This window comes from Acanthaster planci, linkage group LG07 (genome assembly GCF_054643075.1).
Source record: "Acanthaster planci isolate LZ-2023a linkage group LG07, COTS_SCS, whole genome shotgun sequence".
Taxonomy (NCBI): Eukaryota; Metazoa; Echinodermata; class Asteroidea; order Valvatida; family Acanthasteridae; genus Acanthaster; species Acanthaster planci.
Genome location: NC_141783.1, coordinates 17818214 through 17842900, shown reverse-complemented (window position 1 = coordinate 17842900; position 24687 = coordinate 17818214). Strand labels below are relative to the sequence as shown.

The following is a 24687-nucleotide window of genomic DNA, read 5'->3' as shown; positions in this document are numbered from 1 at the left end:
TTCAAAAAAATGTAAAACATGATAGGGCAGCTCCGCTTACAGTCAGTAGGCGGGCCACTCGAGGGTCCGGATGCTCGCGGAGACCTTTTCACTTCCAGGCTTTGTTCTGTGCCATTGATGCATTTAATTGTATGTGTCATAATATTCTCCGTATGCCCATACACGTATGCACAGTATTCTACATGGTGCAGAACGTGACGGCCAACGTAACGTCGTGTCTAATTCTAATTTCAAATTCAATTAAACGTACCTTTCAAATTAATCAGTTCTGGCTTCAATTAAGCAGAATCTGCGGGAAATGTTTGTAAGTAACGTAGTGATCCATGGAGCATAGGGATCTGTGCAGTATTCTAGTTCCCTCGGCTTCGCCTTTGATCTAAATACATATAAAAGGTACGTGTATTCAAACTATCTCTCCACGAACTGCTTTTATCTAGCTCCCAGCGTTATTGGAATGCGTGCAACGCGCATAGCGGTTCCTAAGTGTGACGTCACTTCAGTTTAAACCACGTCCACTGAACACGTGCACTACACATAGAGTTACATACATTGATCGCCGTTTACATGGAACCATGGTACCGGAGGTTGACGCGCAACTTCAGCGATCGTCCAATGAGAGCCTACAAATCGTGGCGCGTCTGCCTTTGTGATGTATTCACTTACGAACCGGATAGAGTCCCGAAGTGTGACGTCAAATAGAACCAGTAAATGCCGTACAAACGATACGAAAGGCGAGCGCGCACGTTGGTTCACGCGCTGGTTCTTCTTACTGAGCACGTGTGTGCATGTAAACAGTAGAGGGTCCGTGATGTACATGTACATGTAGAGTACGTCTAAGCAAGATCGACGATGGTTTTAGCGGACAGATCCGTGTATACCGTAGATGAAGAATGCTCGAGTGGGTCCATTTCCTTCTATACCGAGCCTGCGGTGCGTGCCGACATTGTAGATCGGGCCTACTTAGAGAGTACTCTGAGAGTACGATCTTTATAAATGTTTTGTAAATTCCGTCGCATTGGAGAGTTGATGGAAATTCAACAAAGTTGAGCCTATACACTCCGGCATCATTCAGATTTATGCACCTACTATTAATTATGGTCCATCGATCGAACGGTAGAGGATTCACCTTGATTGATTGGCATTTCAGCTTGGTGAAGTTGTACCGTACCAAGTAAAGTTGTCCATGTACTAGCCTAATTACACAATGTTTGTACAACTGCATGTATTTTCTTTGTCATGGAGCTCCATACTTTTTTGGTTCATGAAGCGAAACGGCTTATCATTGCCTAATAGTAACCTCTGCTATCTATAGTTTTACTCAGCTTTTTCACTCGTTAATACTCAATATAAAACAAACTGATGATTTATCCTGCAGGCTGGGGTTACAGCTGGATCGACCTATGCGTTCGTTCATCGCGTCCTCTTGCGCTTAACTTTATGTGTAGCTGCAATGAAATTTTCTTAGACACAAGTTTTTCTGCAACTATGAACTCTTCTTCAATGTTTGAATACTCTTTTACACATCTATTCGGTTTAACACTTTTAAAAAGGAATTTTTTTTAAACACTCAAAATTATCCATACTTTCCTGGACAGCGGAGGGCATCTTATGCAGGGAAGACGTGACCGTTCAGTGCATTAAGTTTTAAATGATAAATTGTGACCCAGGATTCAATTACTAAAAACTTCCCTGAGAAAAAGATTGGTGCTTGCGTATTGCTATGCACATAAATCAACAATGAATCAGCAAAAGATAGAAAACATTGAGGCTTTTTTTCCGGGATGACGTCACAGTTTTGATCACGAATGTGAAAATACTCAGCATAAAAACCAAAGTGGCAGTAATCCTCTTAGAAATACTGAAACAAAAGTTGAAACTGACACATAAAGGTGCATTTGGAAGGCTTGTGTTAACAAAAACGATTATTGCAGCTACTTTTTAAGTTTGGACTGTTGGTGTCTGATATGAAGACTATACTTCATTGATAGGACATGTTTTTTATTGACTGGACTTGCTTTTGGAGACATACTTTTTTATTGACTGGACTTTCTTTGGGAGACAACGTGACTGTCTGCACACTGGCCCTATTGTCGTTCCCGATCCCTCATTCATAATGACCTGAGGATAATCGGTAAATAACTGAGTACCTGTGTACATATCCCGTGCGTACACCCGGCGCTCCAGACGTAAATATAAATGAAAAAAAAGTACAATACTGTACATGTACTTATAGTACTCAGACTTGGACCGAGTCCAATTCCTTGGAGTGAGAGGTAGGTGCACCGCGAACGAGTGTGTTTTGACGGACGTTTGAGCAATGCGGTGAGTCATCCCCGCCCCGGGCTGCTGAATTTATTGCCTGCATGCAGGTTTAAGACTCCAGCCGTTTACACACGAATTAATGCTGGATACTTTATTGATGAAGGAAAAGTAGCCTACGCATGAATGTAAAATCCAACATACGTGTGTACTACAGGGAACTGCTTTCAAATAGGCCTATCAAGGCTTGGGAGGAGGCCTTGCAGTGTTACAAAAACACACTAAATCTGTCACTTGTCTTAACTGTGTACCTGAGTCGGTTCCTAAAGCAGACGGGAATTATGAGCCACGCGGAGAATGTAGGGATGACTGAATAATTTTTTAAATTACAAATACTATAAGGATTAGGGCCTATGCAGGATAGCACCACAGTAGGCCTACTACACACTACGCAAAATTGGCGGTCACCGCAGCGCCTTTTGCGTTTGGTAATCACGAACCTTTTTTGTGCAGTAAATAGTTAGCCATTCGTGCGTGACGTCTATTTATGCCCGACGCCGACAGGCTTTGTTATCGTCGCCAGCACAGACTGGCACTATGCCAGGCCAGAGAGTGATCACGCTCTTACCGCGTGACAGCTGGCGACCATACTTCTGACTGTTATCATTTTCCCTGGTATCCGGCAGATTTGGTTGGGTACCCATAATTTTAATGTTAGTATCACCAGAAGTGACGCCTCGGCGATGGGACCGTCGCGCTGATATTGTCCAATCAAGTTTCCCCGCATGGAATTTCCTTGCGCGTGGGCGTGCTGTTAATTGCGTAAACAAGATCAGACCGGCGCGGCAACATGCGCGTGTGAGCACTTCCATGATAAAACATGGCGGCTGTCATGGAAGTTCCCGTGGAAAAGTAAGGAACTTCCATGAGTCAACAATTGAATCCCGAATTTTATTGAGCGTGTCATGTCACTGAAAGTACGGGCTGGATATGGATGGCGTGCTGAATTATGACAAAGATTATCTTTCGAGACGGCGGTTTCTCGACGTAGAACGACGTGCAGTGTCAAAGTATTCACGTAAGTAGCTTTTTCAGCGTTCGTCGTGTTTCAGTAATGGTAGGCTAATGTTGTTTTGCCACGTATTTTGGTTAGACCTACCTCTTCTTAATAAATAATAGTAATAGTCTGACTAATGATTGTAGCCTAGGCCTACTTCAAGTTCTAGGTCTAACTATGCCAACACTGTTCTAGGAGAGTTAGGCAAAAATAATTGCTGTTGTAATTTCGGCCCGTTTTATGAGGGCAAAACGTTCACTGAACGTTACAGCTTGGAGGTAGAAAGTGATTCTACCCCCATGGTTACCTATACCGAATCGTGTTTGTCTGATTCATTCAGCCATGTCAGCAGGACAAACAACAGTAACATGATTAACTCGGTGCAGGCATGGCGGACATGGTGGAGGGTATTTCCCTGAGGGGTAGGAGTGCTGATGATGAGAGGAGGATGGTGTGGCGCAAAAATTTTGGCAAAATTTGATTGCCCACATTAAATGTAAACGTTACCGATCATGCATGCGGACAGAGGCTAAGCATGTGCCTCAAGTAGGCCTAAAATGAGGTTTTTTTTTCACGTTAATTTTGTATAGGTCTCATCCATGATACATTTATCTCAACCCATTTCGTCCAACATTTCTGCTATTCGAATTCCTACAGAGAGCCTGCGTGCAGCGCCCTCACAGAGGACAGATCTTTGATCCTGTGTGATATGCTTGAGTAGACACTATACTTCATTGTCATCTAAATCTAAAAAAAATCAAAATATGTCGTCTGTTAGGGCACTCCATGCAGGCCCTCAATCAGTTTTGTATTCTGTGGCCTTAAACATTTTTTGCCAAAATCCTGTTATGCCTGGGATATCTGAAGTTTATTTTCTTTTTTTTTTCTTCTTAACTTTTAATGTCAGACATTGCCGCAACTATGGGGGCTGGGCCTATAAGGAGCCTATAGAATTCCCAAAGTTTACATGTATGTGCCCGCGTTACGTTCCTGATCACCTGATTTGCAAGTTTGGAATGTGTACAGACGTATAAAAAAATATGTTAAGAAGGCCTATCCCCTTGAAAAAAATATGCATCCCCCCAATGTGAACAGAAATTCAACCCAGTCACGTTACTGGTCTGAGATGGACTACCTCTCATTACACATAGATCCGTGTAGATAGGGGAAACTATGTTTGTGAGTGTCGATTTCCCATAGTGCACAAAATAAAAGACTGACCTTGCATTACCTACGTGAAAATGTAGTTTTCGTTCCGTAATTATTATTTGTTAGTGCAAACATCACAGCCATCATTAGAGATTTAACGTTCAACCGTAATTCTAGTACATACATGTGTACCCAGTGCAGGAACTAATTAAGGCATGTGCTTTCGAGACTAATGTGTGGTCCATGGTCATATATTAACTGCATGTTATGTAGGCATGTTTTAACCATCTGTTTCACACCAAAAATATGGGTTTACATGTAGTTTCTTTCAGTGACTTAGGTATGATGCCGGTAATGCTGTACGTGGTACTAATATTAAGTTTCATGCTGGACATTTGGATTTTATGGAAGTTGCGTGTACATGTACATGTGTATGTTAACGGAAGCTACCGGTATTTCAATGGAAGCTACATGTATGCTTTTTTTTCACTGGCATCTGATGAACATGAATTGATATCTAGTGGCCTCATACTCCTGATAGACTTGACTGTACCTGTACAGTCACTTTATGTGTCATGACTCAGGAGGACCATTCACTTCAAAACTGATACATGCACAGCTATTAACCAAGTATCACCTCTTCTTTCAATTTGTCATTTCGAAATCGTACGGATATGTGTACACTGCAGTTGAGTAACATTTCTCAGATAAACACACCACTGCCGACCTCAGAAAGAGTTGTTACCTTACAATCTCAAAGTCCTCCATGATAATAAATATTAACACCAGCTGAATGTTGTGCTAGTGATCTTCTTGCCGTATTAGTGCCCATAAGCACAGATAAGCAGTAACCATATAGAGTAGAGCGCTGACTTGTGTACGAAGTGATGCCTACTGGATGCATCCATGTTGGGTGCACAAACCTGCACTGTACATGTACATGTAGAGAAAACTAAAAAAATGAGGGTTTAACAACGCAAACACGTATGTGCTAGCCAGAAGTAGTAATCCGTAGCGATAGGTCCTTCAGGCTCAAACTGTTACTTAGTATTTTGTAGTACTGTGTAGTGTAAGCCAAACAATGTGCTATGGTATGAAGTAGGCTCCAAGATTTTTTCAGGATGTGTTGCGCAGCTGGTCTATGGGCCTACATGTAGCATACCGTAGGTGTATGTAGCATGATGCTCCTCTCATCCTCACTCCAGCATTTGCCTGCAAGACAGAGGCCAGCAGAAGAGCAATAGACAGTATTCACGGGGAATCCAATTTCAGTTTCAGTTTCCCTGACGTATGAAAATGTGAAATTTATAGAAACAAACTCTATTCTACAATTTCATTCCAACCCTCAAAATCACCTGGTACCTTATAATTAAGGTTTTAAAATTTTTATTTTTTATTTTTTTTTTACGACTGAAATTGTGTACCATGCGAATACGGTCTATCCACTCTGAGCAGGAACAAAAGAGGGCATGTTTTGAAATGAAACTGACAGTCCTTTGGTTCTAACTCATCACATAGGCGCACAAATGCGTATTTGATGCAGAGCAAACTGAGTATGCGCAACAAATTTAGTCTGGAATGTATGGTCTTCATGTGCACCCCGAACGCGTGCAAGAACCAGGTTGGAAAACTTAGTACCAGCTGAGGGTGCACTTCAGCTCAGGCAACATTATGCAGTTACATGTAAGGTAGCCTCACACAAGAGTTGGTGACTTTAACGAGCTTGGCACCGGAGATAAGCCGCGACTGGTACATGTTTTCTGCAACTGTTTTGTAACGTGAATGTCTTGCAACGGTTGCATGAAATTTGCGGCAATGTTGGTCAGTTTGTGTACAATTTTGTGGTGCAAATGTGGCAAAAGTCGCATGACATTCATCCGACCTTCTCATGACATTTGTGTGATGGTTTGGAAACAGTTTTGGCACTCTCAGCAATTTCAAGTTAAGGGAATGCAAGTGCAATTTTGGAGACCATTGCGCAAACATATTGCAACTGATGAGCAACGAGAATCACATTTCACAGCCACCAAACAGCTACATGTAGTACAAGCCCCTAACAAAACTATGGTGTGCATCAGTCAACATCCCTCCTCTAGAGAGCGTAGACATGCAAGATTACCGGATGGACCCTCAGGACCAGCCCCAGCTCCATGCCGTTGTCTTCCCTGACTAGCCCATGGTCTTCCAGGGTTTAAGCTTTGTTTTTTTTACTGTTGGCAAAAGCTGACAACATTTATGAGATGGTTTTGCGCCCATCTTGTAACACTTGCAAAGGCTTTGAAACATTTTGGGACAATCTGGCAAGTAATTCGTGCTCCCTTGCAAACTAGCAGAATGTTTGATGAACCACTTTTCAACTTATTTGCAAAGTGCTGCGACTCCAATTCACAGAATTGGCAAAAGTCATAAAGACTTGTGTGAGGGTAGCTAAATGCACATGTACATGTAGTAGAAAGGAAGTAATCACAGTAGTAATTGAAATTTCTTTTTCACTTGTTTCAACAGGTCAATGCTCTCAGTGCGGTAATTATGCTAAAGAGTGAGTACAAATATTGTTTTGTTTTTTTTTTCACTTTTTCAAGGGGATGGTAGTAGAGAGGGTTAAAATTACCAACCACATTGCTGTACAGAAAAATTGGATGGGGGTTATCAAAGACCAAATTTGCAATATTAAATCATGGTGGAAAGACATGCCTCCCTAAGGCAACAGCAGTGAGATGGCAGAGCCAGGATTGCCCGTGAGGCCATGTTAGTCCAGCCTCACCTGGCACTAGAAGGTTCGGAGCCAGTACAGTAAACTGGCAATTAAGGCATAAGACCTGAATACTGTGGACAATCATCCTTCTGTGACATCCTGGTAATACAGTTGACTCCCAATAGGTGGCAAGTCCCCAATTTTTGTGCATGCTACGGTACATTTATACGTGGACAATCTCAATGAAACAACCGTAGGCTAACTTTAACTGTCTGTTGCAGCTTTCATGACTGCTTTTATTCAACCTCTAAACATGTCACAAGCGATCAACTAGAATTACAGATGTTTCCCCGTCAAACAGAAAAGGCTGCATCCTGCCCAAAATACATGTATCTCTTATATGAACATCAAAGAGGCACCCAGCAGGCTTGCTACAGGTGCTACTAACAAACCTTGGGCATGTTGGGCACGCTTACCCAAAGGGATAAAAGTATCACAATATGTACATGTACCAATACCCCCAGCATGCTTGCTACAGGAGTAAAGGTCATTAAAACCTTAAACCCCAAGGACACACCTGTTGCTAAGTATTATACCCCCTCAACTTAAAGCAGAAATGAAACTGCCAACTAAATGTTCTATAGTTAGTTCCAAAAGACCAAAGCTATTAACTACATATATGTATTACTGAAAGTACACCTATTTTGGTACCCCGCTGGTACTTGCGGATGCAACCTGTGCTTACAGAACAGTTTAACAATATTATAAAATGCACAGTGTCTCCACCCCCGGAACTTGTGGTTGGATAAGCCCCACTGGAACAGATGGGTGCCAGCTGTGCTTACACCAACGTTTCACAATCTAGAAGGGCTTACAAATTGAACTTATGGTGGTAGTAAGTCCTAAATCCCCTGAAAATGTGCCCTAAAGACCTGGGGGGGGCAGGGAGAAGGTGGGTGAATGAAGTTGCTCGTTTGATAGCTGCAACAAAAGTGGCACTTGATCTTATCGCTCGCACCTTCTCCCCAAGATGCCTAATTTGGCCTGCTCCCATTGGTCCACTACCTAGCAACAGGAATAAATGAACCTAGGAACGTCCAATCACACAAAGCCCGGCGAACATGTTGGCAGGATGCTTACGGGACGATATATAATGTAGCAAACCTGACAGGGAAATTTCCTATGCTAGCGATAGGCAAGACCACGTGTCACAGAAAGCCATGCGTAATGCATTTGACCATAGATGCGGTAAAATGAAGTATGTCCATTGGTTTGTCTATCCTGCCATTGGTTACCTGGATGGAGAATACCGACCAGAATATGTACATTACTAGTCTTTGTGATGATTGTGTAATTTAAGAAAACTTGGGGTTACATGTACTGGAAAAAATTCGGAGACCTTTTTCTTGGGCTTCAACCCAAGTATGAGTTCAGTTGGGACAAAATTTTTGATATCGCAAGCAGGAATCATCATTGGAAATACCAATTGTAAAAGGGTCAAGGTGAGGAGTTTTTAAAACTGTTTTTGTTGTGTGCAGCTGTATTTGTTTGGCATTCTTGGGGGGGGTCAAGTGTGATGTACAATGTATCTAAGTTATCCCAAAATGTATGCAGTATTTAAATACTGGTACCTGTATGTCAAATACACGTCTTTAAAATTGCTTTCAGACAGAGGGGGCTGTTGCAGTGATGTCATCAAGTGGAAGGCACTGATCTTTAAAACGGTTTTTCTGTTCAGACTCTGAACTAGAAATTTGCTCATTAAAACATTTGTAAGAAGGGGTTGCTCACTGGCTTGAAATTTACATGACAATGAATCACCAAAGAAAAAGAAAATCGAAGCTTCAGTGAAGTAAACAATTCCATTTTGTTGCACTGATAAATTTTTTCCCTTTTCCTATGAAGACATCACAGTTTCCTGAATATATGGAAATTCACCACAAAGCCGCAAAAGGCACCACACTACCGCTACTTGTACATGTATACCTTTTAAAATACCAACATTTGTGAAAATTGAAAATCAGGTTTTAATTGAAACATAAAGATGCATTATTAAAGTGTTGTGTTAAAAAAAAAGACATCGTGTGGACTCTTTAAGACAAATTTGAATGATACAGAGTTCCACTTTACATGTACATGTTAATGGGAGCACTTTTAGTGACTCTCTTTCTTGCAAAAGCATTTTCCATAACCTATTGAAAAATTAGTTCAATATGTTTTGATGACAAGCCATGCATGCTTACCAATACATTGTACTTCGTAAGGCTTCATTTATGGACGCGGATTAAAACTTCAGCCCACAAAGCATTGAGGGAGCATCTCAAAAGTCTGCAACATTCACATTCTGTTGGACAGTTCCCACTGTAACACAAAGAAGGGTCCACGTTCCATATGCTGAAGCGGGAACGGTCTGCGTTTTGCAGAGACCCTGATGATGTCAGTGAAACATTTGATTGTAATACAAAAAACATGAATTGAACATTTGACTGTTTGAAATGATGAGACAATCATAATGTATCATTTGTCAAATGTCCCAAGGCCTGTGTGTGCACTTTGACACAACAAGTTGAACCAAAACGCAAAGGTGCCATTGTGTCAAGTCTGTGGACACATTACTACAAAGTACATGCATGAGCCAAACATTAACAATTTACATGTAACATGCATGTATCAACGATAGACCTGTAACATAATGATGTCACGTTTTCTTTACATTGGCACTTTGATTTCCTATGGGGCTCATCCCATCACAATAGGAAAGCGCACATGCTGTTGTTACGTGTACGAGAATGTTAACTTACACTGTACATAAAAGATCACACGAGCCAACAAACGAAACATAACCAGGTAAACCTACAAATGTACACGTATACGTCACTCTATACAGTAGTACATGAATTGGAAGGATTCTAAAAGAATAATGCAGTGAATTTTTTCATGTTTCAGTGTTCAAATTTTAAAGATCACTTTCTGGAAAAATTCTAGCCATTTTTTGTGCACAGATCAATTCAACATTAAGGTTCAGTGTCTCAGCTTACATCACTGTTTTGCTTGTGAATTTATGCGAATTCACATTAGCATGAAACCAAAAAGGCCTAAAAATACGGATAAAAAATAGCTAAACATTGAATAAAAAAGAAGTTACATGTAACTGAACCATACACGTCTAATACAAAATATGTATTATGTATATTTACGTCTTCCCAACGCAAAAATACATCTTGAAAATAGTTCGCAGTACCCGCTGCTTCACCTGATGCGGAGCGGGCAGCCGACCCCGGCAAGCTTGGTGGTCGAGTGGCTAAGACGTCTGCACTAACTTAGTAAGCAGGAGGACGTGGGTTCGAGTCCCAACTGAATAAGCTTTTAAATTTTTTCGCAAGCTCTCGGACAAGCACTGAGCATACCGTGTTTATCAATATATACGTTGAATAAGGGCTAAACTCGTTATATAAATTAACATCTCCCCAACGCAAAAATACATCTTGGAAATAGTTCACGGTTCCAATTGCTTCACCTGACTCGGACCGGCCAGCCGACCCCGGCAAGCCCGGTGGTCGAGTGGTTGAGACGTCTGCACTGGGAAGCAGGAGGTCGTGGGTTCGAGTCCCACCCAATTTTAAGCTTGTAATTTTTTTTTGCAAGCTCTCGGACAAGCACTGAGTACACAGCATTTATCAATATATACATTGGGTAAGGGCAAACCCGTTGTATAAATCACATCTCCCCAACGCAAAAAAAATGCATCTTGAAATCACATAACTTGTCATATCGTCAAAGCCGGCTTTTGACAAAAGTCCCAGTCGTCTGTGATGCTTTTTGATGTTCATACTTTCATGTTTTCTCAAGTCTCGGCTGCATGTGTGTATCTGATAAAAGTTAAAAAATGTCAATTTATCCGAATACACATACATTTTGTGATACACACTTTCCGTTATTTTCACAAACTGCGTGCAAGGGCACGCATTTTCATTACGGACTACACTTTTGTTTGCACACTGTAGATGTCTCAAATAGACCTTCGTGCTGCGTACACTGAATATGCAGTGAGTATGAACCGGCCGTAACTGTATCATGTACGTGCACGTACTGCACTGTCGAGTCGTGATGTGATATGCATGTGGCTTGCCGTCCTTGCTTCATCCTTAGGGGCACATGATCAATTGTCGAATTGCAGCCCATGAGGATAATAATTGAGAATGAATTTGCTGGGATTGACCATGTACATGTAGGTAAGAATAAACCAGGGTAAATCAAATCCATTCAATTTAGTGTGTACATGTAAGTTGCCAAAATGACGACTTACAGCACAAGTCAGCGTTCGCTTAAGTCGTCATAATTTCTTGAGTCCCAAGAGTGCCGACTTAGCCAGAGTTTTCTATATTTCTAGTACATTCTTCGTGAATGCAGACTTGTCTTTTCATGTACGGTACATGTACATATGTACATAACTAACATAAACAACCATGTCTTAGATTCATTGATTCATTTTTACATTTAGTACTGAGGTTGAATTTTATGCATAGTTGACCAATAGCACCTTTCTTTGCAGGAGGCACAGCTGTATGCACATGAAATTTAAGTCGGGCTAAGCTGCTGTTGGCACTGTTTCCAGGATTTGTGCAGCTGCTCAGGCCGTAAAAGGATGCTTAAAAGGGTGTGCATCTTGGCTTTACCAGATGTATTCAGTGAGACGTGCACAGATGGTTAATTACTTGTTCAACAGATCGTAGCATCATTGCATTACCTAAAAGTTTCCATGCTTTGTCGCTGTACCAGGTCATAGCATAATTGTGAAGTTTGGTCGAAGTCTGAAATGTTTTGGGTACATTATCAGTTGAAGCTGATTCTGAAGGGATCCTGAAGGAGGGCCTGAAAAAATTTCTTACTGTGTGTTTCATCTGATATTGTGTATTGGACATCTACTGCCTGCCAGGCAGTTGCACTAAATTTCAAGCACACAAGGTCTGACAAGTTCCCTTCCTTCTAAAATTGAAAATTACAGTTTACATTTTGCTCAGTTGGTCAATTGTCTCTGTAGAAAGTATATGAGGCAAACAGAGTATAATTGTCAAAACCCGCATGTTTGGCTTGTGAACATGTACAAAGTGCAAGTGCCATGATTTTTAGTTTCAGAAGGTACAAGATCCCAAAAGGAGCAACACATGCCGCACACCTATGGCCCTGGAATTTTGCTTCACGGTGTTGCGCGGCTTCCTTGAAGCTTTCCAAATTGCAAGTTGGATTTACTGATATTTTATCAGTGTATATGCATTTCTCATCTTTCCGCCATAAGTGACAACGTCAAGCTGTATCCCAAATGTCCATGTGAAGCATTCCTTGTTGCATGTCTTGCAGTCCTTGGACCGGTAGTTTGGAAGCATTCAATTACAATGAAGATCTGTTGATGGTTGAGCTTTGTGAGTAGCACTTGTACTGATTCTTTCTCACTGAGTTTGCTCCTGTGGAGAGTTCAATCAAATGAGACAAGAGTCGGTGCAGTGTACCACATAATGTGCAAACAGGAGGTTTAAATTAATACTGGCTGCTGCATTGACGTACATAGAGTTGAACCTCATTAAGAGGTCACTTGTACTTGGCAAATTTACCTTGTTGTATTTAACAGGAGCCTTGTATCATCAGGAACGAAAACAAACAATGAAAAACAAAAGATAATGACCTAAAAATTTCTTTGTTATTTAAGCAGAACCCAATATCACCAGTGCTATGTACATGTACTGGGTATTGGAGCTTCCTCTTTGATTACCAGCATATTAGAGTTAGCCTGAACATGGAGGAATAGTCTGCACGGGGAGGAATAACCTCCACAGCCTCAACAACTGATTGGGAATTCATTATTCCAGTAGGTTTCATGTTGCATGTGTATTAGCTGTCTTCAGCAAAATTTAATGGGTTTTATGTCAGGTCCTACCCGGTACGTAATTTTCCAGACAGCTGTGTTACTGCTGTGTGTCTACAGACATTCCATATGAGGAGCAACACACTGGTGAAACAATTTGGACATGAGCGTGGAGCCTATTTTAACCGAAATATAAGAAGACTTATCCGTTACTTTCCCAGTATTTTTCTCTGGCTGTCCACCAATTGGACCCAACATGTAGCAGACATCCTCATATCAGTATGTCTCAGTCCTCTGATTGGATTTATAGACTTGGCTATTTTCCAGCATGATGTGCTCGGGCCAGGCAGGCAGTGAAGATGCGCGACTGTGATGCATGATCTTGTGTAATGGTTTCTGCTGTGCACAGATGATATTTAAAAGGCTCAATTCCTCAAAAGGCTCATTAGAAGAGAGAATGGTGTTTTCTCCGCATGGGGACTTGAAGCCATTTTGTCAGTTTGTTTGCCAAAGTCATTGATACCAGTGGAGACCAAAATAAATACACATAGAGGTACAGTGAACATCTGTTTGTGTTCATGAAGATGGAAAATGATCTGTGACTGGATCAGTTGAGTGAGTTGAAGTGCATATGCCATGTGGTTGCGTCTAATGTTGCATCCGTATCACATGGATGTTAGAATGTGAGACAAGATTGTTGCAGCTTGGAACCAAGTCACCAATGTTATTTTATACAGTTGCACCCTGAGATTGTTGAATATTAGAATATCAGTCCATTCCCTGAAGCGTTCTATATGTATCATGAAATGCTGTATATTTGATACCATTTTCAGGCTTGTTATCTTGCCAGCATACATGTATCATCCATAAAACCCATACATGGAAACTTGTCAGTCTTGCTGCATGCCCAAATCTGCCTTTAGAACAGCCTTTTATATGCATGTACATGTGTATGACATCAAATATCCAGTTTACAGGGGCTTTCCAAATTGCTGTGTAGTACTTCATTGTTTGGCACATGGCATTTCCATATTCCTGCCTTACAACCTAATTTGCCATGGCATGATGGGGCATACATGCATCCACATAACATACGTACATTTTATCTGCCAGGACCTTTACAAAACAGTTTGATAGCAGGAAGTGGTGGGACCTCAATCACCTGGTTCTGGTATACCAGTACGTTGACCAAGCAGTTTTAAAAATCTTCACATTGCCATTTGAACCCTCGAGGCGCTCACACGTGGTTGCTACATATACTTACAATTTGATACGCAAAGGGAAGTCACTGGGAGGTTCTTTTCACTGGAAGAGGATTCATGCAGTTTGTTCCTGTGGAGAATTCAGGAACCATACATTGGTTCCTATACAGGCCAGCCATGCAGAAGAAATATTTGAATGAGATACTGCGTTGGATAGTAAAATAGCTGGTTTGTCAATTCCTGGGAATTACATGAGGACAGATTTTTGAGTGTATGTCAGAGTGTGGTGCACACGAACAATTGACTTCTGGATCAGATGCCAAGCGAGTGTGTCCATCATTGGGAATTCTCAAAAATCCTGACCCAGTCATGCAGCATTGGAAGTATACTTGGTTTCCTTCCTCTCAGCGTGCTTTCCTGATTATCCATACATGTGTATTTTAAAACTCGGTAATCCTGATTCATTGGTTGAGTACATTTAATTCAATTTAGCACTCAAATGTAAATGAAGCATGCCCCAAAATAGCCGTGGCCGTGTCGCTTTGCCAGGACAGCAAGACACTGTCACGTTCCAGCAAATACCGGTACATGTAGTAGTTACTGCATCACTCTTGACCAAGTGACAAAAAGGGTTCCTTGGGCTTTACATGCCCTGCCAAGTACCAGTAACGTACATGTACTGTATGTCGCATAGGTCATTTACAGTACTTACATGTACCAAACTTGTGTGTTGGTTCTTGTTTGGATCAAAGTCATTTAGGAAGTCCTTTTGTACCTTATATGCGTCTGTTGGGTACTTTTTGTGATACATGTAAGTGCTGACCCAAACTATTGTTTCTTTTTTTTTTTACTACAGGTTTCAGAAATTACTACATACGTCCGAGGTAATTATACACTTTCAAGTTTTTTTCACCTTTGCCCCGTGATAGGATTTGGGGGATGAATTTACATCGGGGATAAATCATGTCTCCAAAACTGAAAAGAGAGAGGGACGTGCCAAATAATTCTCACGATTTTTGGGACAGCACATACCCAAAGTCAGGAACAGGTACATGTACCAGCTACTTGGGATCAGGGTATTGTTTTTAAAATGGTCTTTGTAACTTTCAAAGTCTGCAGTTTTTATTGTAACATTTACTATGCTTGGTTATGGTACATGTACTTGAATTCAAGGTCATCACACTCCTTGAAGTTATATTGCAACATGCAGTGGAATTGATCAGTGCAGTGCAACACACACTATCATGCAGTCTGTGACCTTTGTGGCGGTAATGCTTTTAAGTGTAAAGCCTTTGTTGAAGGTCACATACAATGTACATGTAAGGGCACACATTTAGGCAAGTGTTATTGGGTTGCAGCTGCATGTTTAGTAGACCTGTGTTTTGTCTGTACTGGATTGGTTTTCCTGGACATGATGTGACCGTTCACTTGTTGCAGTTGTTTGCAGATTGAATGGGTCAGACAATTTTTTTATGAAACTCAGGTTCAGAGGCCAAATTGCAGGTCAGTGTACAGTTCACTGAAGAGTTAAAAGTTATCACATAGATAAAACACCCTCAGAAAATTATGAAGATTAAATTAGCTGTAAAATTTCAAGAACAAAAAAGAAACATGGTACTATGTTTAATCTTTTAAATTAAAGTCCTGAACAATTTTAAGAAAAAAATAAAAAATCATTATCATTTAGAGGGAACTACATGTAGCTCTTAAATCATTCAGAAGTACTTATAGTGGTAGCATGAGATTTGGCCAAAATTTGTAAAGAAAGATCTTCCTTCCAGTTTGCCACGGTTTTAGTTGAAGTCTAGGCAGTGAGTGATCACACGTTGAGTAATCGCAATCAAAGTTATTTTTGAGGGCTGCTTTTTAGATTTTCTGATTTATTTAGATTGATGATTGATTCCACAGGGACAGCAAATTCTGAGGTGAAATATTTTTATTAACTTATAAATAATGTCACAAGATGACTGGGAACACCAAACTGTTCAGGTGGCCCAGAATGTGGAGGTGTCTACTTCTTTTAGAGATCGTTTCTTGAGCCTGATTGCTCCATATAAGGTCACCCCTAGAATCCAAACTCCTCAGGTACAGTAAAGATTTCCCAAGTGGTGAAACTTCAAGGGCTGATTGATGAAGGACCCTCTGATGCCGGCAAGTAGGAAAGCTACTGACCAATAGGAGGGAATGATTTCAGATCTAATTCGGAGTGAGATGGGTTTAGTCACAAATATATGTACAGTGTATATAATCAGTACAGTTAAATGCTGGTGAATCAACCCGAAACCTGAAGTGCCATTTGGTTTAGGCTGTTACTACATGTACTGGTGTGACAGACATTCATTCAGTAGATCAAGTGAGCAATGTCCTGTGAATGATACCAATCCACCACGTAAGACTTCCATTCTGATGTGATCAAAATTTCCAGTAATATTTACAGGTATGAGCAGCAATTATGATGTAAAGGTTTTGACAGTTTTGGAGAAGGTGATTAACATGGGTCTTGTACATGTATCTACTGCGGCAGGAAGCCCTTTCGAGATTGCCGGAAAAACAGCATCTCTAAAATCCTGTGGGATCACTCCTTCCTTAACCCTACTTCCCTACGTTTTTGCACTAGAAACATTACTGAACCTAACAAAGTTCAACAAATACAACTTGTTGCGTTATAGATCAGCAACAGGGTCACTGTAATACTGGCATGTGACTGAACAGAATCGTTTGAACTCCAGCTGGTCAACAGTGTTGATGTGAGAGTCATTTGGAATGGAAAGGATAGGTTTCTGCAGTATATGGGTGACTTCCAGAGTTGTAGTAGTACCGAACCTGACAAAACGCGAGCACATGCCGTCAAACACATGGTACCACTAGCCAGTCACTCCATGGAGCACCTGCTGTGTGTCCCACTCCATCAAGATACATGTATCTAACACCTTCACCCTAGGCCATTGTTACCCAGTACTAGAAAGTTAAACAAGTATGTAATGTACATTTCCCTGAAGGTTACAGAACAGGTACATGTTCCTACAGTTGAAGTTTGAGGGACTTTGGTAGTTAGGGTTAAAGATTACATGTAGTAACCAAATATCTGTGGTTGGAAAACTCATTCACATGCAACTTCATCAATAACCTTACTGCAAATATTTTCCAGTCCAGCTGATTTGGTGATGTTTATTGTCCACAGTTCATGGTACATGCACATGTCCCACTTGTAGACTTCAAGTGGTTGATTACTTGGGAAAAATGCAGGCACTTGTCCCTGTTGATTTGAGGCCCAAAATTCAGATTTATTCTTTCTGCAGTAGGCAATGTCATCACTACAGGATACCCCCTGAGCATTTTACTGGAGGCAGAGGTTCAAGGCAGTTTGCAGACAGCTGGATGCCACTGTGCCATGTGGCGAGCTCCAATGATATGAAATGCTAGAATCTACTAATGCCATCTTCTTGCTCTTCCCCTTTCTGTATACTAGGGTTTTGTAACAATATAAATTTATAATTTGCCCTCCACAGAATACTTGCTGGCGTTTGTAATTATTGATGACTTGATGGCTGGGCTAATGGTTTGCCCTTTACTGTATTGTAGGGAGAGTCTGACAGACTTAGGTTGTCCAATATAGCTTTTGAGTTCGTACCATCTGAACGGAACACCTTTCAGTAGTGTGAAGTAATCCTTTGGCCATGTTGCTGTACAGACCACATCTGGGCAGACGCCTGATGACATGCTTTGGAGAAATGGTTAGTTGGGTTGCGCAGTTGTTGCACTATACAGTTGTGTGCACTCCATCCCATTTGTGCGTGGACGACTGGATGTTGAGAGCTTCACTTGATGGTCTTTTTGATATACACTGTACACGTAAAAAAGATCCAGCGTACAATGTAGCATCACCCCGGTTGATTGCTCAACTACGAGTACCTTGTTGAGACTGTGTGCTCTGCAAAGGGGCTCATTATCAATTCTGTTAAAATGTCATGGATTGACAAATCCAAATTCAGGGTACCTGTATCTCAGTATCAGAGGGTTAAACCATGTAAATGAGATGGTCGTGTAATACATAACCATTCTGGTGTGAGCTAGGAAGCATGTTATTTATGAACAGTGTAGGTGACTGAACAAGACTCTAAGTGTGGAAGTCTTTCAGGATGAATCCACATTTTAATACAGATGCTCAAATTCATCCGGAATATCATTGTTTGGAATGATGCGTGGTGGAAGATTCTTTTTGCCATATACTGCAACACTGCCTCATTGCTTGGGTGTTACGATGATATGCAGGGACTTGAGGCCCTCCAAAACAGAGGATGGGTTGGACTTCCAGGCTCACGTACAGCTTTTAACAGTGTTTGTGACAGGAATTCGAGTGTCCTAGTACACATATTGCAACTGGGTGTGGCCATGATCTTTTGGATTTCCGTGATCATCAAGTCAATTTGGACCAGGGCTCAGGGAAAGGTGTGTATGCACTATTCACAGTAATATCTTGTGGAGGATCCCATGCAGTGACCGGTAAGCTAGTCTGTCCATGTTTCGACCACTTGGAAGTTGGATAGCACTTTAGTTGGGTGAAATCCATTACACGTAGGTGCGGAGTTTCTGCTTGTAAAACATACCGAAAGGATCTTAAAGTGACCTGAAAATACATGTAGCAATGAACAAGTCCAAAGGGACATTGCTTGGGAAGGATTCTTTTCATAAGGATGTTGATGTGGTTAGGGTCTCCCTTTGTTGATGGCAGTACCTTTAACTCATTAGCACATGCTTACTGGGCATAATGTGCATTGCTACTCCTCAGACATGTGCTTGTAAATTACTGTAAATGAAAAATGTCTATGATCAAATAATGCAGTGCATCTTTTTTCCCGTTCATTTGTTTGGGTTGCAAGTTTTATTAATTTTTGTACAGTACACAATTTTCTTTCAGACTGTACAATGTGTTTGACCTCTGACCCCCTTTGACCTTTGAAATGTGACCTTTGAAAAAAGGCCACATTTCAAAAAATGTTGAAAAAATTATTGAATTAGCAACATGTGTATACATTTTCACTGTCAGTAATTTTGACCGTATTTGGTGGAAGGTCAAAAGTACTTCCAAATATATGAATATTGAATGACCTCTGACCCTTAGAATTTGACCTTTGACATAAATAATATGTTAAATATTGCGAATAAAATGCAGATGCATTGAAATTGTGTAATTTCTTTACTGAAAGGCTGATTTATCTCATGAGTGGAAACTCTGACATCACTAAATATTGGTGTGGTTACTTTGACCTATGACATTTTCTAATGTCCGTTTGACATCGCTAATTGACCGTTGGCCTTTTGAAGGATATGACAAGCATTATAAATGCAATTTATATGCAAATGAAAACATGCAATATCTACAGCCATGCTTACTTGCTATGTACCTCAGATTCATTTAAATATGTCATATCACATTACTTTGACATTTGACATTGTAGAACTTGGTGTCTCTGCTCGTGGACGGTGACCTTTGACCCAAGAAAACAAAGATACAAAATTATGTATGGATTCTGAAAGATTTCCATCTACAAAGTTCACACATTTTTCCCCACATCACTTTTTCAACCCTCAAAAAGTAGTAACATGTCCCAAAAAGACAATTTTAGCAGTGAAATACTGAAACATTGTCTCAGAAATCCTTTTTTTCAGACAAGTCTCACACATTTCAACTGCTTAGAGTGCAGGATAAAAAAAAAAAGAAACCTTAAGAATATGTCCAACAGTTCTGACATGACAGAATGCTGGGCACATGGGACAGCTGACCTGTAGCAGATGGCTTATGAAATGAATGGCTGTACTGTTTCCAAAATAACTGTATGGTTAACATCTTACATGATTTATTGATCTGGAAAGAGGTGGGTGGTGCCACTCATTGAAGCAACATAGCGTGCACATGTTAGCTCCACTCCCGGTTCAACCATACGCAGTTTGGATTTGGTTTCTCCCATTTGTGAGTCGCCCAGCAGGCTTAAAACAAATGCATGTGCGTTTCCGATCTCCATAATGCACCAGAGGATGGCCAGGAATTGTTTGGTGGTGCCACTCATTGAAGCAACATAGCCTGCACATGTTAGCTCCACTCCCGGTTCAACCATACGCAGTTTGGATTTGGTTTCTCCCATTTGTGAGTCGCCCAGCAGGCATAAAACAAATGCATGTGCGTTTCCGATCTCCATAATGCACCAGAGGGTGGCCAGGAATTGTTTGGTGGTGCCACTCATTGAAGCAACATAGCCTGCACATGTTAGCTCCACTCCCGGTTCAACCATACGCAGTTTGGATTTGGTTTCCCTCATTTGTGAGTCGCCCAGCAGGCTTAAAACAAATGCATGTGCGTTTCCAATCTCCATAATGCACCAGAGGGTGGCCAGGAATTGTTTGGTGGTGCCACTCATTGAAGCAACATAGCCTGCACATGTTAGCTCCACTCCCGGTTCAACCATACGCAGTTTGGATTTGGTTTCTCCCATTTGTGAGTCGCCCAGCAGGCTTAAAACAAATGCATGTGCGTTTCCAATCTCCATAATGCACCAGAGGGTGGCCAGGAATTGTTTGGGAGTCCAACACCTGCTGTATTGGTCGTTGACTGTCGCAACTTGACTTGCGCATTCTGGGTGAGAATCCATCAGCCAGCTGATGGATCACGGCGAGTTTGAACGCCTTGAGGGAATATTTCCACCTGTTGTTTCCATGCGGCCTATTGCTTAGCTCCCATAGGATGTACATGTAAGCACTGATGAGTGCCTAGTTGAATAGGCCCCAGGACAAGTATTTCCACTACCGGTATCTTCTCCCTGTTTGGTCGACATTGTAATACGTTCTCAGTTGGTTGGAATGATCCACACGTCCCATCTTTGCATTGAAGTCGGTAACAGCAGTAGGGACAGAGATCACTTCCTGATGGACGTACTTGGCTCCAGGCTTCAGTGTATCTTGGCCATCATTGTTATTTGAGATTAGGTAGACGTCCTGCTTGTTCCTTCAGAGAGTCACTATGATGGATGTACATATACCTTCTTTACACCATTTTACACTCTTGTATTTTTTTAGTTTGACTGCCTGAATTTGTTTTGGCACTCCACACCTGTCTTTGCGTAGAGTTCCACAAAGGAATGTGTCTGCATCACGAAGGTCTTCCACTAAGGCAGGTGAATTGAAGAAGTGATCTGCGTAAACATGGTGATACCGGAGCAGATAGTTACGAAGTATATTCATAACTATGTACTTGGACTATCCAAGTCCAAACTCCTTTACAGCATCTGGATTATTGCCACGTCCAGTGTAAACGTTGAAGTTCAGGCAGTACCTAGTGACTGAATTACAAAGACACCATACAGTAGTTTTATACCCCACTTTGTAGGGCTTTTGGGCATGTGTTGCTTCCTTAGTAATCTTCCGTTGTACCTGATCATTGCTTCGTCAATGGAAAGGCAGCTTCCTGGTGTGTACATTGATTGAAAGTTTTGCAGAAGTTCATCAACAAAGTTCCGCACTTTATTGATAACGGTCATTATTGTTTGCAGGAACTGAAGGATCACTGCAGTGAAAATACTGGCAGAGTTTTTCGTACCTTCGTCTTGACATAATTGAAGACCCGTATGGGTCATTGAGAACTGCATCCTCACTCCAATAATCAGTGTACTTAGGCGCTTGCTTGATGCCCGTGAGAATGTTGACTGCTACAAAAGCTTTCTTTTCTCTCGCCGTTGTAGAACTCGAGTATTTATCAGATGTAGCACACTCTGTGACTGGATATGGAGGAGTGGGAGAGGCTTCTGATGCAGCCTTTCTGTTGGTATTCCTTGCCAACTTTTCAAAGAATTCTTCTCCAACAAGGCATAGAACAAAGTCTAGCTCAGGTGCATCGAAGCCAAGATTACACTTAGGCCCCGGTGTTTCCGTGTATGGTGGAATGTTCAGCTGGGGTAAAGTAGCCAACCATCCTTCCGCAGGAACTGCAACAGGTGCACCTCCTGCAGCCCTGGCACCCCTACGTCGTGTAGCCCCGGCATCCTGGTATCTACCACCTACCACTGGCCTACCTTCCTGTCCTGCTGTACAGGAATGACTTGGTTGCCCTCGGTGCGAGTCTTCACTTCCGGAGTTGTTGCTGAGACCTCCATCGTCCATGTTGTCATTTGAGCCTGCAGGAGTTTCCTCACTTTCACTTGCAGAGTCACTGTCTTCCCAATCCTGCAAACACAGATTCAAAAACATGGTATATATGTCATACATGGAACATTTTTTAAAAAAAATAAAAAACTAGCAAAAAGCATAATCTGCCCAGTTACATTTATAGTTGCAAACACCGCCTGACTGATTTGGACAATGGTCAAAATGTACTCTTCCCACATTGCATTTAGGCCGAGCGACGACCATTGTCCAAAATCAGCCAAATGGTATTTGCAATGAGGCTCATGCATTATGTTTTGAAAGGTAAGGAGTGCCAAACCATTTTTTGTAAGGGAGTGTACCAGAGGGTAACGCGAAAAAGCACCTGCCCCTAAAAATATCGCCAACACTAGCATTTTATGGGTATCAGTCACTTCGCCGCAACTGTGTAAAAAAGATGGTAACATGTAGATTTGAAGTAAAAACTCCCGACCGACCTTCCCTATTTTTCTGTGACCAGTAATAGGCCTACACCACTACATTTTGTTTTATTTTGGCCTCAAGTACACCCTAGCTAGGGCCTAGCTAACATTACATGTAGCTCTATGAGCAAAGATTGACATGATTGTTGTGGTGTGGATAAATTTCTAAATTCCAACTTTTCCTGCTGTCACTGCCACCTACCCTGGACTACCCTCAGTTCAAATAATCCTTCAAAATCAAACCCGCAACTGCTGAAAAATAGTCATTTTACATCATGCATGATGATGTAAATTTATTTTCATAAGCCCGAGTCGTCCAAACCTAGCTGTGATTCAATACACATACAACATACAAAATTTAGTCACAATTCTACTTGTCTAAAATGTTTGAGTAGGCCTGAATTTTGAATTACCTGTGAAATGTCGAGGTCACTTTCTGCAGCTAAATCTAGGCTATTGGGGCCATCATCCTCTTCGTCCAGCTGATTCAAAATGTCCTCCGACGACAGTATCACTGCCATGTCGCAACACAGACATTTATACAGTTGCATGAATGTATACGTTCATTGCTACGTTTGCTGTATACGAGTGTACATGTTATGCACTATGCACAAAAGTCTTTTCCTTATACAGTCAATTACGTCATATTTTCCAATAGTAACCAACCCCTTTGATCACTCCATCTCAGCATTCCTTCCTAATCACTTTCAACGTGTAATGGTTAATGGTAAACCGTTAAGGTGGCATCAAGTATATAGTGGGGTCCTCCAAGGAACAGTACTTGGACCTCACCTCTTCCTGTTTATAAATGACACCTGTAAGGCAGTAGGGGCAGGAAGTGTTAATTATCAGGCTGCTTGTAGACGATTGCCTAATAATCTACAGGAGCATAACCTCTGCTGCAGAGGGAAAGCTTTTCCCAGAATGATCTGAATAACCTTAACCCTAACCCCAAGGGTTGCTGGACCTAACCTTCCCCATTCACACAAAGTTAAACACCCATATGGGACTTTGTGCACAGAGGTTGTTGGACTTTGTTTTTCTGAGGTATGCCAAACCCAATGCTAAAGCTAGCTGTTATGAGCCTACCAGACCTATCCCCACAGAATTAAACACTTTACTACTGTTTAATTCTGTGTGGTTGGGGAAGGTTAGGGTTGACAAATGGGCTGCCACCAGGGGCTTGTGTTTCAACATAAGCAAGTGCAAAACCGTGCGTTTAACACTAAAGAGAAATCCTGGTGTGATGACCTATACCGGTGTCAGGTGAACCTCTTGAAGAAACTAAAGATGTCACCTACATGTACATGTACTTGGGTGTATTCATGCAACGTGATCTTAGATGGGAGAGGCAAATGAATCACGTAGTCACCAAAGCATCAAGAGCGCTGGAATTCATTAGGCTCAATGTCCACATGTGCTTCAGATCCATCAAAGAGAGGCTCTACGGTCACACTTGGAATATATGTTGTTGCATGGAATCCATGCAGAGTGAACCATACATCACCTTTTGAGAAGGTTCGAGACCTGCCACGTTTGTCATGCACTTCACCTTTTTGCATTAACTTTTGCTGAATTCTGAAGTTCAAAGGAGTCATCCACTTTCTTCAGCCTTTCACGAAGCATATAAAATTTATCAGCATCTTCAAATGACTTGCTAACAACTTTCAGTAAAACTTGCATGTACTGTATATGCCCATGTTTTCTGTACATTAAGAATGTGCCCAAGATGTGGGGTATGGATGCATGTGTACCACCATTTACTTCCTGAAATGTATGCAGTATCTCTGCATTTACCACACAATACCGGGTACATGTACTGTACATGTACAGTGTAGTCGTTTTTCCCC

General features: G+C 41.4%; 1 protein-coding gene across 5 annotated transcripts in view; it reads left to right on the top strand.

Moving 5' to 3' along the window:
* The first annotated feature begins 822 nt into the window (after nucleotides 1-822).
* Nucleotides 823-24687, top strand: part of LOC110980359 (uncharacterized) — a 36695-nt gene continuing 12830 nt past the window's right edge. The window contains exons 1-4 of one of the 5 annotated variants that reach the window (XM_087139527.1): nucleotides 3242-3337; nucleotides 6971-7004; nucleotides 11165-11392; nucleotides 15079-15106. In XM_087139527.1, the coding sequence (XP_086995653.1) occupies nucleotides 11341-11392; nucleotides 15079-15106 (80 nt within the window). In that variant the 5' untranslated portion in view covers nucleotides 3242-3337; nucleotides 6971-7004; nucleotides 11165-11340. Of the gene's footprint in view, nucleotides 931-2860; nucleotides 3338-6970; nucleotides 7005-11164; nucleotides 11393-15078; nucleotides 15107-24687 lie in introns of those variants that run through there. The other 4 variants (XM_087139526.1, XM_022236970.2, XM_087139528.1 and 1 more) reach the window with 4 other exon arrangements.